Below are 14,080 nucleotides of genomic sequence, written 5' to 3'. Positions count from 1 at the left end.
TCTTTAGTAAATGTCACTTGCATTTCATATGATAAAAAGACCAAATCTAATTTTAAATGATATGAAACTATCCAAAAAATTTTTTGCATGTGTACGTTTCATCATTTTTTTTTAATTCTACGTATTTATAAATCAATCAATTTTTTTACTTAATAATTCTTATTGCCATTTTCTTTATTCGGAAATGAAAATAAAATTATTAATATTTAAAAAAAATACATGATTTGTTTAATATTTCATATCTTCTTTACAATCGAATTACATAGGTTAAAATTATTAATATTTACTTACTAAAGACGTTGAAAGTTACAAATTCAATATAACTTCCGGTGTTATCCGAACACGACCATTTGTTTTGGTTTGGTTTCACCTTTTTTATGATGAGAGTCATGTTATAACCATTTCTTGAAAGCTCGAATCTGTGATCCACGTCACAAGTTGTTAGATTCCTACACCGAAGTATATTACCATTTTTCACATTTTCCCATTGTAAACGATTGAATTTAGGATCAACAGGAAAGATACAGGTTAGTGCTGCGGGGCTTCCTTCCAGAAAATCGGTTGCATTTGCAGAAGAAATGATTCCTGAAAAACAAAAATGAATTCAATGCATTAAATGTAAGATTTTGAAAACAAATTGTTTTACATTTTAAAAATATCATACTTTTTTTTTACATGGGGGGTCACCACTTATCAAGGCCCAGGAGCCACTCGAGGATAAGGGTTATTGTGTGTACACTAATCAGTGGGATAGTATCGTAGTAATAGTTAGTATTGGCGCTTTAATAAAGTGTCATTACTTAAGGGGGCGGTTCATCAGGAATTTGTGTGTGTTGGACTTGAAGACATCCAAGTTAAATTCGGGGGGGGGGGACATGCAAGCGGCAGAGACTTCCACAGGCGTGCAGTTCTAAGAAAGAAGCTTTGTTCATGGAATCTACGTTTTGATTTAGGCACGGATAAAGAGTGGGGAAAATTATTGACAGTGGTTTCAGCTAGTCGGGTGTTTTTTGTGAAAGATTGGCGGGGGGGGGAGGCAGGGAATGGAGCTCAGACGAGCACTTGCCATGGAAATAACGATACTCTTATGTATCTAATATATAAAAAATTGTCAACTCGATTCTTGAATTTGGACCTTAGTAGCATCGCAGCTGGCAAATATATATTTGATTTTACCTAGCCACTTTATCTTTTTTCTTGTTCTTTATAATACAAAAATCATTTTTACTGACAAGGAAGACTTGCACAATGAAGGCATTTTTCTTTCTTACAGGTTTTTCACAATGAAAAAAATTTTTTCGCTGACGTTTCTTTGAAAAATACTTATTCTTGCAAGGAAGATTGTTACAGTGGATACGATTTTCATTGATGAAATAAATATTAGATTAATGTAGATTTTTATTAATACGAGATTGCATTAATAAAAAAAGTCTACATTAATCTAATATTTATTGTAGACAAATGTAATTGTTTATTTGGTAGCCGAAACACATAGTCTATCTTTAAACTTTACTTTGTATTGTCTTGTCCAATTACTTGCTTCCACTTGTCCAATCGTTTGTTTGCAATAATTATATCCCTTGCTTAAAAGGCATTTTGAAAGTACGTTATCTGCCCTTGTATTTAGGACCAGAAAATAATGGGATAACAAACGAGAAAACATTTAATAGAGCTCCGCTCAGTGACAGATAATTAAATACCTCCTCATTCCAAAGTAATTTCTTTTCAATTTTTATTTATATAATAAATAATTAGCATTATTAATCTGTAAAATCGTTTTCATCCAATCTATTTCTTCATATTTTTGTATTAAACCACAGGAAATGATTGATAAATATGAGAAACTAAGTAGACACAAAATAAAAGAAATAAAAATAAATAAAAGAAAAGACATACTGAAAGAATCCGTCAAGTGGATCATGCTTGCTATTATTATTATCCTGAAAAAAAAAAGAACAAAAATATTTTAATTAAAATTGAATCGTAAAAATTTCAAATGAATACAGAAGTTATTAGCGCATTTGGTTGTGGGTATGACGTCATGGATTATCTTTTCTATCACCCTCTCTCTCTTTGAATCATGTGTTGTCATATCCGTTTCTTGTACATTTTCACAGCCTAAACAATTTTAAACTTAGAATCATCAAGTATACCTCATTTTCTATTTCTTGTTATTTTCAACTAAATTATATGCTAGTGGATCGTTCAATATCTAACATTTAAAGGTGATTTTATTTTCATTGCATTTCCCACATACGTTGATCAACGATGTTATCACTATGACGAACACGTATAAGTATCAGGCAGTTAAAGTGATTCAGGATTTGAATCTTTTTTCAAATGTCAAGAATCTCAGTCGAATATTTGGTGCTATTGACTTCATAAAACTATTCTGTTATTAAAAATTTGTGCCAAGAGAGTTCATATATTTGCAGGTATCAACAACAAACAAAAAGCAATTTAATAAAAAAAAAATGAACAAACCTTAAGGTCGTTTCCATGGTGATTGCAGTTTTAATATCTTCAAAGTAAATGGTTCTTACTGAAAAAAATTTAAAAAAATAAAAATAAATAAAACAGACGACTCTTTTCCCCTTCCTTTCCCTCTATCTCGTTCTCTGTCTCTTTCTGAGCATTTGATGTGATTCAAAATCGTTGCATGTCATTTTTGCATTGTCTGGCAGGGAAAATTCTTTCTCTTTTTATATCCACGAGTATTCGTCCATGCAAAACAATGCTCATTTGCATAAGTGTACTCTTGGCATCACGCACACAAAAAAAAACAAGATATTTTCATCTTAAATATAAATAAAACACTCTATGTTCAATACCCAATCAACGTATGACACGACCCTAACTATTTTCCTCATATAACCTCATGATGGCTGCTAATTCATCCCCTTATCTCTTGATTACATATGATGCAGAATAGCAATGGCTATCTGGTTCACGTGCTTCTTTGAAGTGGAACCTGCACCATAGTTTCTGTGTTCGTATTCATCAATAAAATTTCCGCTTCCAAATCATCCGACAAAGTTTCAAATGGATGCGTAGCTCCATTTTCATAAGAATCACTGGCACCAGCCATTAACAGCTCAGTACTAGGTGACTCATCCATTTTCTCATCCTTTTCCTCAGTTATTGAAGGGTCTGCTCCCAAAGCATGATATAAATTGCGTACAAGACATGGAATTCCATCAACAACAGATTGATGACTGACCACATCAAATAGTTACCTCAATTTTAATCTAGTGGCATATCGATAGTCTGGCATTTTTGTTGCGAGCTGCATTTCAGTGAAAAGAGAAAAGGAACTGGAACAAAGATTTGAAGGAGGGCACGAACATGCGTCTGTCTCTTTCTGAGCATTTCATGTGATTCAAAATCGTTGCATGTCATTTTTCATATTGTCTGGGATGGAAAATTCTTTCTCTTTTAATATCAACGAGTATTCGTCCATGCAAAACGATGCTCATTTGCATAATGGAACTCTTGGCATTGCACACACAAAAAAAAGACAAAATTTTTTTCATTTTGTAAATGAAACAGAGTTCAATACCCAACCAACAACATCTGGCACGACCCTAACTCTTTTTCTCATATACCGTCATGATGCCTGCTAATTCATCCCCTAATCACTTGTTTGGTCTGTGCACTTCTTTAGATTGGAACATGCGCCATAGTTTCTGTTTTCATATCTTTCAATAAAATTTCTGCTTCCAAATCATCTGACAAAGTTTCTAGTGGATGCATGAATTACTGGCACCAACCATCAACAGCTCAGCACCAGATGGCTCATCCATTTCCTCAGTCGTCGAGTGGTCTTCTCCCAAAACATGGTGTGTATGTATCTATTTGCTTCCCCACTGAGCAAATTAGGCACACGGCCGTTTTTTAATGTGGAGAGAGAGGGAGGGAAAAGGGGACCAGCTCCCAAGAGGTGGGAAATGGGAGCTGGATAGTAACTGTTAGTCTGTAGGGTGATCCCTACATTGACCAAGGTCTGATATGTGGGGTTACCCCCACATATGGTCTTTGCTTGCAGTATCTGTCGGAACAGATACTACACTTTGAGGTATTTATTTGCTCCCCCACTGAGCAAATTAGGCACAAGGCCGATTTTTAATGTGAGGAGTGAAGGGGAAATGGGGACTAACTCCCCGGGGAGTAGGGGAGCTGGATAGTGACAATTGGTATGAAGGGTTGCCCCTACATTGACCAAGGTCTTATATGTGGGGTCGCCCCCACATATGGTCTTTGCTTGCAGTATCTGCCGGAACAGATACTATACTTTGATCTTGTCGCCCGTGCTGCACAAATCGCATTTGTGACATAGAATTCCATCAACAATGACAGATTGCTGACTGACCACATCAAACACTGCAGTTTTAATCTAATGGCATATCGATAACCTGGTAGTTTCATCAAGTGATTCTACCTAGACGTGATCTACTATGTAATGTGGCCTGTCCATATACTTGCTATCAAGTGACTGTGCAAGGTCGATTACTTCTAGCCAAGCCTAGTATAATTAGATGCTGTTGCTGAGGACATGTCCTTCTTTGACATAAAATTGTACTGGTATGCTGTTTCACTTAATGCAACACTTCTTTTTGGCAGGAATCTTCTTTATCACTTCTTTCCACGATGTCATTGTCTGACGTTAAGCATACACATCGCAGCCTCAGTCATCTACCGCCAGTATTCAGCGTTTGTGTGCCAATCTGCCCAATAGGTGGAGCCCTCCTTGATGCACAGGTACTTTCTGCAGTGAGTGCACCAGAACCTTGTTGTCACCTTCTTTTGGGGTTTGTTTTTTAAGATACTCCAGAGTGCTGTCTGTTGTATCTCCACGCACACAGCACAGATGTGGTCAGATGAGATGCCGCGATTGGGTAGCTAGTTTTAGCTCCCTGACAACACAAAAGAACATTGTCAGAAAAATACCTGTTTAGCAGTAACTCAGTATATAGCATATTCGGAAATTACCGGTATATCGGTAACTCAGTCTGGTCGGGTTAAGTTTTCAACAAAAACAAACCAAAAAATAAACAATTAAAAGAATCTTTTTTGGCATTGGAAAATAGGCATAAATTCTTTCGATTCCGATATGCAAAAGTTCTAATTTTTCTGATTTCATAATCTGATTAATTGTCCCAAAACTACTCGAAGACTCCACCTTTTGGTGTTTCTAATCTTCCTCTTATCACTATCTTGATGCTTTGGGGCATATTCTCACTTTCCTAAGTGCATCAGACACTCAGTGATAGGTGGAAATGGAGTTGGTATGGAGGTGCAACCTCTTTACTTATGTAATAGATCCGCTGATGCTGGTAGCAGCAGCAGCTAACATATGCAAATGACCAAGCAAGCTGTGCGATGTGACGTCACAGCAGAGACAAAGATGTGTTCAGAAAAGCATGTGGTGTTTGAAGGAGTGGTGTTCAGAGAAGCACGGATTTGAAAGGGATGCTGAAAACGATTTTCACAGTTAAATTTGCTTTATGATATGAAGAAATTACTAGGTGACCAGAAAGTGGGTGCTCATTTTACCTTAAATTTATATAGGAAAGTGATCCCCCACTTTTTGAAAAAGTAATTTCTCCATATCATGAAAACTACTTAACTGCCTCAAATTTAAATGTGATATTCGTTTTTTTAGCACGACCGAAACCCTTAAAAATCGTCATTTGAAAGTTTTTTGGGGAGTTGGAAAAAACTTGACATTGACCGTTTATTTCTTCCATATAGACGATAGTGATCAAGCCGAGTCTTTGTGCGTTGCTCTCTACATACTTTCTACATCATCCGAGTGAGGAGAGTATCACATGCTTGATCATGAAGCCAGCAACAAACTTTTTGATTATGGACAAAGTGTAGTATCTGTTCTGATACTACATTTCACCTTTCCTGTCCTCTGTCAGTGTAGGAGAAATCGTTCATATCTGAGACAATTTTTGTCCCTCTCCAGAGTGCCCTTTTTGGGGGAGCTGGATTTTTCCACATTAAAAACCAACCTTGTGTCTAACTTTGCCCTCGTGGGGAGGCAAGTAAATAGAAAAAACTGGCAGGTTCCCTGTGACTTTGCCACGCAAGAAAAAAAAATGGTCTGTCTTGCAAGAACTTAAAATGTGATTTCCGGCATGCCTTGTCATCTCTATTACAAGATGCTATCCTTTCCTTTGACATCCAGCCCTAGCGCACGTGCTCTGTCTACAAGTGGCTTTGGATCCTTACACTTCAAGCCGAACCATCAATTTCGCTTAAAGTTCAGCATTGCTGGTTTCACATCTTAATTGATGTAAATCTCATCGGGATCACCGATGTCACTTTTTTAATAGTTTCCTCCTGGGATAACACAGCATTGACGATGGTCGTCATGATTTGTTATGCTACATTCAACCTAAATCCCAGTCTTTTTTTTTCTTCTTGCTCATATCCACAAGGCATATTGCGAATTCGACGTAAGTGGCTACTATTTAAGACCATGCCTAGGAAAGATTAACAAAATGCTGGTTTACATTACATTTAAACTTCTGCATATCAGTACAGTGGCCTTGTAGAGGTACAAGATACTCTCAAATGCAAGCAGTCTTCTAGCTTGATAGAGGGAACCCACCTTCTTTGCAGCAGTCTTTGCAGTGTCCTCAATGTATTTGTTCCAGTTCATATTGCCCGTGAATGTTAGGCCGAGGAGTTTAAAACAAGAATTCTTAGGTAGTGTTTACATTATATATTACTTGTATTGATCAAACTATTGTTCTCATCTTGGGTGCTATTAGTGCAATGTTTTGGTCGGATTGTCCTTCGACCTTTATCAGGCATCTCAGTTGTTGTTTGGAAAAGAAAGGAGAAAAGATTACTGACTTTGGAGATATTTTCGTATTTCTGTGAGTCAGTTTCCACTTTTTAGTCATTGTTTCGAATGTGTGCGAAAAAAAATTGGTTGACAAAAGGAAGGCAACTCTAATGAAGATTGACAGGGGGATTATCTCCCGTCCATTGCTGAAATTTTAAGGGTGTAAGATATTTTTTTTTTCTACAATTAGAAGTTCGTAAATGGTACAAGGGTGTTATTTGTCCTGGATATCGGAGATAGTCTCATTAAGTAGTATCTCTTGCCATCAAATGCCGTCATCTGGAAGAGGCATCAAGTTTTGCCAACTTGCACCTTCAGCTCTTTCTTAGATTGACCAAGAATATGTTTGATTCTTTCTGATGCCACTACTTCCACTTGCTTGCATATAAATTGGTATCATCTGTTTTAAGTCTCTTTATATTGATTGAACTTTCAGTAGTCCATGACTTGTCACATTTGTTAACAGACATGAAACCTTTTAAAGGTCCCAGATCTTAATTATACGCGGCATAATCATGCTGACAGACCAGTTCTCATTAAATCATCAAAGTTAAGCAACATTGATCCTGGCCAATGCCAAATGGGTTGTAATGTGGTCATTACACTTTAACAGTGTTGTTACGTTCCAACCACTCAGCCCCATGCATTGTCTGGTACCATCACAGGAACACACAAAGAAGGACATAAAAAATATGACTCAGCATTTTTTATTTAAGTGCAAATGAAAAATATTTATTTGAAGTTCTACCAATGATAACGCATTTCATTATCCTTCAGAAGTCTTTCGGCACCCACGTTTTTTACAACCTCTGCCATATTACATACGCTCTTTAAAAGTCTCTCTCTCTCTGCCACCTGACGCCGGCCATAGCCAGCGTTTTCTCACTCTCAACTTCAAACATCCATTTTCCATTTGCTTCTCTCACTTGACCCCGTGCTGTCCTTTTTCTTTTTCTCTCCTTCTTCTCATGATGTCAGCGATTGGCCAAATAAAGAATTTCGCGGATAAGGACCATTGTATGCCTATAGAGACAATAAGTGCACAGTTTGATGTCAGTATGGAAACTGTACACACAATTATTCTTGATGAACTGAAGATGTGGAAGATTTGCACAAAGAGAAGGTCACAGATTATTTGACTAAGACGGGCATCAAGGCAGTTCCTTGCTCTCAGAATAGGCCAGAACATGTTCCTTGTGATTTTTGGTAATTCCATAAGCTCAAGGAAGACAATTGAAGAGATGAAAGAGGCGGTGATAAGTAGGGCTATGACAACAGCATATTCTTTTCATTATGTTGCCTCTCAAGTATATATCTGACACAGTTAATCAACCGAGAACCACAACACTCTACATAAAAACATAAGATATAAATGGATGTGTACCTGACAATTAAACCAAGGAAAGGAATATGCTGTTGTCATAGCCCAAATGATAAGGGTCATTGATATGCTCACACAAGAAAACTTCCATGGCGTCTTCCAGAAGTTGTTGGAACAGTACAAGTATACTACAGCCAGAGGAGATTACTTAAAAGGGGACTAGAGTTTCATGCGTGTACTATCATTAAAAATGCCTATACGAAAAAAAGTCTAGAAACTTATTGAAGGCACCTTATACATGGAAAAAATTAAAAACTTTCTTTAGAAGAAAATTACATTCGCATTTAAAAGTAGATGACTAACCTAAACTGAATGCTTCACTCGTCACTAAAAAAAAAAAAAAAAAAAAAAAAGAGTGTGAACACACTTTGAAAGCAAGTCGTGTCACGCTACAGGAAATAAACATCAGAAATTTTCTCACGTGACTCAGATTAACCAATCAATCGAGAGTATGTGATATATATATATATATATATATATATATATATATATATATGTTAAATATTTATATATATGTTAAGTTATGTAATATATATATTTATATATCTGTTAAGTTATGTAATATATATATATATATATATACAGGGTGGGCCAAAATAAGGGTCCTATCCTTAAATTTGAATAACTTTAAAAATAGGACCCTTATTTTGGCCCACCCTATATATATATGTTATGTAATATATATATATATATATATATATATATATATATATATATATATATATATATATATATATATTATGTAATATATATATATATATGTCAAGTTATGTAATATATATATGTTAAGTTATGTAATATATATATATATATATATATATATATATATGTTAAGTTATGTAATATATATATATATATATATATATATATGTTAAGTTATGTAATATATATATATATATATATATATATATATATATATATAATTATTTTTTATACTATAATAATTATTAAATACCTACAGACACTAGTGTTTCATCCTTTCGGGAATCTTCAGTGCAGGGTGTCACGATTAATACCAGTCGAACGATTTGGACCCCACATCACGAGATATCTCTGGCTCGACTAGCGAAGACCTAATCCATTCGGCTACCATTTATTTATATATATATATATATATATATATATATATATTAGTGATGGGACGATTCCAATATTTTTTTCTGATTCCGTACTAAATTCCCAATTCCAATACAATTACTGATTCCGATTCTTTATTAGTCTCTAAATATTTAACTATGAAAGTGTTATTTTGTCCTGATTATTGTCAAAACACATCTTAAATGTGCATATATTTTCTCAAACATAAAAACACTTGTGAGGGGGGGGGTCATCTAGATATTTTAATCTTACTGGAAGTTTAAATCAATAAATATTTATTTTATTATTACTATCAGTGGTGGAAGATGTTTCTTAAACCAAAATTAAAATAAAAAAGATAATTTAAGGAATCGGTTTTGGTATCGGAAAATAGGTTCAAATTTTTTCGATTCTGATACCAAGTCTGATACCCCAAAAAGCTCCGATTTATCTGATTCCCAATTCTGATTAATCGTCCCAACACCTATATATATATATATATATATATATATATATATATATATATGTATATATTGGAATTGTTTATGAATTAAAAAACAAATGAAAAGAACAGGTTGATGTAATGTAAAATAAACAATAAAATAAGACCAAAAATTAAAAAAATATTGTAAAATCGGCAAATATTAAATCGAGAGCATAGTTAGATACAGGACCAGTTTTTAAACAGAAAAGATAAAGTATAGTATCAGAGCACTGAAAACAGATACTACACTTTAACGTTAATTCTATTTTGAAATGTAAAAAATATAAACTAAAAATAAGCTGAAAAAATATTGTAAAATCGGCAAATATTCAAGGACACAAAATAATCCCCGGTTTTTATCTTTACATTTTTTAGTATTCAATTCAAAGTGGACGATTTTTCTTTAATTTCATGTGGTCAGGATTAATTGGTTAATTTGAGTCACGTGAGACAAATCCTTGATTAAAATTTATTTCTCATTAAAATTATTTTAAAATGGGATTTGTCAAACGTCGCACGCACGCGCGCACACACACACACACACACACACACATTTGTTTATATATATTTTTTTGTTTACAGAAAGATTTTAGATGAGACAAGTCATTGGTACCGTCGGTTTCAAACCCGATAATTAGGACCGTTTTAGATACCCATATACAGTTCTCGTCAGCCAATACTCAATATTTATTTTCGGATTTTCCTTATAATTGAGGACTCTGCTGACTCCCCCCCCCCCAAAAAAAAACAACAAACCGATTATATATGTGTATATATATTAGTTTTTAATTTGATATTAACGGAATTGTTAAAAATCAATCTCGTCAATTCTCTGTGCACTTTTTTTAAAGTGAAAATGTTTTTGGTCTAAGAAAATTAAAAAGCAGTGGCCGCCAGCAATTACATCACTGAATAAAATTTGGATTTTCAAAACTTTAAAAGGTGAATTAGCCTTTTTATTTCCGCACAAGAAATTAAATTTAAAACCAAAATGTACTTGTTTGTTTTCTATATATATATATATTTTAATTAGTTTGCATCGAATTCGTAACACAAATTTAAATCATGTCATATTTTCCACTTTCTTATTTCGGACTAAAATTATAGTCTTAGCCCTCATGCTGTTAACCAAAAAAAAAAAAATAATAATAATTAAAAAAAAAATAATAATAATTAAAAAAAAATAATAATAATAATTAAAAAAAAAAAAAACAATAATAATAATTAAAAAAAAAAAAAAATAATTAAAAAAAAAAAAATAATAATTAAAAAAAAAAATTAGAACTATTTAGAATATTTAACCAGTGTTACGGTTAAAGGCTGCTGCAAAAATGCTAGAAAATTACTTACGCCTGAAAGTATCCTGTACCTCTGTAAGGCCACCATTTGTCCATGTATGGAGTACTGTTGTCACATTTCTGTTTGTCTCTCACTCCTGGACAGGGTTCAAAAGAGAGTCGCCAACCTGATAGGTCCTGAACTGTCATCTAGGCTTCAGCCTCTGTCCCATCGACGAAATATTGCATCCCTCTGCCTGTTGTACAAATACTTTAATGGTGAATACTCTGACGAACTACAAGCACTTGTACCCCCTCGACGTGACTACCCCCGACAAACCCGACAAGCAGCTAAGTCCCACCCCTTCACAGTAGAGATCCCTAGGTGTAAGAAAGCCTTCTACTCCAATAGTTTCTTCCCCAGAACTGCTAGACTTTGGAACTCCCTTTCAGGATTCTGCTTTCCCAACTGTACTAACATGCAGAAGTTCAAGTGTAATGTGAACAAACATCTTGCTACTCATCTCCTTTCATAATGCCCCTGCAACTTATGTCCCCGATAGTAGCCCCCTACTTCAAAGTGACACTGTGCCTTGTTTAGGGTGAAAATTGATTTAAAAAAAAAAAAATGTAAAATGATCACCCATTTCCGGGCCAGTGTCTAGCCAAATAGTTTTTTAAAAGGGATATAATTAGATTGAAGGGGTAAAGCGAGATAAACTGTGTGCATTTTATTCGGGGGGCGGGGCGGATTAAAAACCTTTTGTCGTCACCCGGGCTTATGGTTAATGGTAGGGTTTATCACTAACTCTAATTTTGAGTGCCTCATCCAAAAATTTCCTATAACTCAACCATTAACCCTAAGTCTGCCCCCGGAACGACCCTAATTTTCCGTTATCGAATTGTGCTATTTTCCTATTTATTCACTTGTTCCATATTTACGTGTGCCATTTTTATCGTGCCATTTTTACCGAGCATGAACAATGCATGCAATGTTCACCGAATTGACAGGAGGTGCAGTATAAAAATGTGTTTGAAGTTTGAAACGCAAGTTATGGAAAACAAAGATGGCGACATGATGCTTTCGCCTTTGGAGTCCTGAGAATGGCTTAAAACTCGAAAAAGAAAAAAAAATAATACGACCCAATGTCTATAATCTTTCCCACTCCAAAAAAAAAAAAAAAAAAAACCTTTACAATGACGACTTATAGGGGTTTTCGGAGTTGCTGAAAACGAAAATATACTTTTAAAGTGCCGCAGAGAAATAGTTTTCATGATATGAAGAAATTACTTTTTCAAAAGGCGGAGATCACTTTTCTATATAAATTTAACGTAAAATGAGCACCCATTTTCTGGCCCTCTAGTGATAATTGTTTTTGTTGTTTTGGGGGCTGCCTGAATGTTTTTTGATAAATTTTTACTTACTTTCAGCCTTAACAATCACCTTTAACATGACTACTTTTGTTGGTTTTTGGGTATGCTGAAAACGAATATCGTATTTAGTTTTCCGGATATTAAGCAATGTAAATCCTTATGTCATCAGCGGTGGCTATTTTTTACGCTTGCGCATGCAGAAATAGTCACCACTGAAAACATATGGAATTGCACGTATCTGCATACAGATTTTATTTATTTATTTATTATTTATTTTTGTTCTTTATAGTTCTTGTGTCTTGATTGGGAGATGAAAGCAGAAAAACAAACAAAAAAATGTTTAGTCAAAAAGCAAAAACAAGCCCAATAACACTAGGTGGCCTGAAAGTGGGTGCCCAGTTTACGTTAAATTTATATAGAAAAGTGGTCCTCCACATTCTGAAAAAAAAAATAAAAAATTTTAAACTATTTCTCTGTGTCTCTTTTAAAGTATATATTCGTTTTCAGCACCCCTGGAAAACCTATGGAAGTCGTCATTGTAAAGGTTGTTTTGGGGTTAGAAAGATTCTAGACATTGTTCAAAAATACTAATTCACCCAATAAATGTTACGGCGATATATACTTTGTGAATTTCTATCATTATTTATTTGCGAGTTTTTAGCGATTCTCCGGACTCCGAAGGTGGGAGCAATCATGCCGCCATATTTATTTCCATTTTAACTTGATCGCTTTGTACTACTTGCGTTTCTAGCTTAAATCACTTTCAATATTAGTTAAAACACAAAAAAAAATAACCCAGGTAGATAGAAGAGTAACTTATCTTGCCTTTGGTAACGTTTATTTGTTGTGTATTTGTTTCTTAAATATGTTTTCGTTCCGTTGTCTGTTGTAAAAACATAGCCATAAACTCCAACTTTAAAGTTAAAAGCGGCTGAGAAAACAGCATTAACTTACCTTGTTTGTTTGTTTGTTGTTCTTTTTTTTTTTTAGTGTTTAATAATTCAAGACATTTTCACGTTGTTAGGTAGGCAGGGTTCGAAATGTGTTTTTGACAAATTGGAATAATCCAGGAAAAACTCGAAAAAAAGACAAAAAAAACAACTTGGTTTTCTTTTATTATTGTTATTGTCGTTTATTCGTCTTTTACTTCCTGTTTTACACGCCTCTGTATTCGAGACAGGTAAAAACATAGCATTCATTACAGGCTATAAATAGAATTGAATGACTCGAGGTAAACCCAAGCTAGTTAAGAGGCACGATTTTTTGGGTCGGTATGATTTGGTCCAGTTATTAGAGGCAACCTTCCCAGCCATTACCTGGGTAGTATACATCCTCTTTCAATTAAAAAGTAAATATTAACATAAAGTACTAGCATAGGTGCCAGGCGTTGCCCGGGTATTTGGAGATGTATGTTGAGCAAAAAAAAAAAAAAAAGTGGTCAATTTTTTTAACTTTGACCCCTATTATGACCCTTTAAAATTTATAGTTTTGGGCTCAAATCAAGTTATTAAGTTATATCCATGTCCAATGAACCTATATCTAAAATTTCAAGTGTTTAGACAGAAAATTGTCGGATGAGTTTGGTAGAGTTCTCAAAGGTCAAATCGTTGAACTTTGACCCCTTAATC

The 14,080-nt window shown here is 34.4% G+C and overlaps 1 protein-coding gene across 6 annotated transcripts in view; it reads right to left on the bottom strand.

Moving 5' to 3' along the window:
• Nucleotides 1–13,675, bottom strand: part of LOC145249025 (uncharacterized) — a 31,717-nt gene extending 18,042 nt beyond the window's left edge. For 4 of the 6 annotated variants that reach the window (XR_013863444.1, XR_013863447.1, XM_080110884.1 and 1 more), the window contains exons 1-4: nucleotides 13,407–13,675; nucleotides 2,485–2,542; nucleotides 1,897–1,940; nucleotides 292–585 (exon numbers count right to left, since the gene is read on the bottom strand). Coding sequence is in view for 2 of the 6 variants with exons in the window: in XM_080110884.1 (XP_079967010.1) it covers nucleotides 292–585; nucleotides 1,897–1,940; nucleotides 2,485–2,501 (355 nt within the window). In the remaining 4 variants the exon portion in view is untranslated. Of the gene's footprint in view, nucleotides 1–291; nucleotides 586–1,896; nucleotides 1,941–2,484; nucleotides 2,543–11,151; nucleotides 12,268–13,277; nucleotides 13,354–13,406 lie in introns of those variants that run through there. The other 2 variants (XR_013863446.1, XR_013863445.1) reach the window with 2 other exon arrangements.
• Between the last annotated feature and the right edge of the window lie 405 nt (nucleotides 13,676–14,080).

Source organism: Euprymna scolopes, chromosome 27 (genome assembly GCF_053919585.1).
Source record: "Euprymna scolopes isolate OS-2025 chromosome 27, ASM5391958v1, whole genome shotgun sequence".
Taxonomy (NCBI): Eukaryota; Metazoa; Mollusca; class Cephalopoda; order Sepiida; family Sepiolidae; genus Euprymna; species Euprymna scolopes.
The sequence above is the reverse complement of the archived record's forward strand: the minus strand, read 5'-3'. Positions and strand labels throughout refer to the sequence as shown.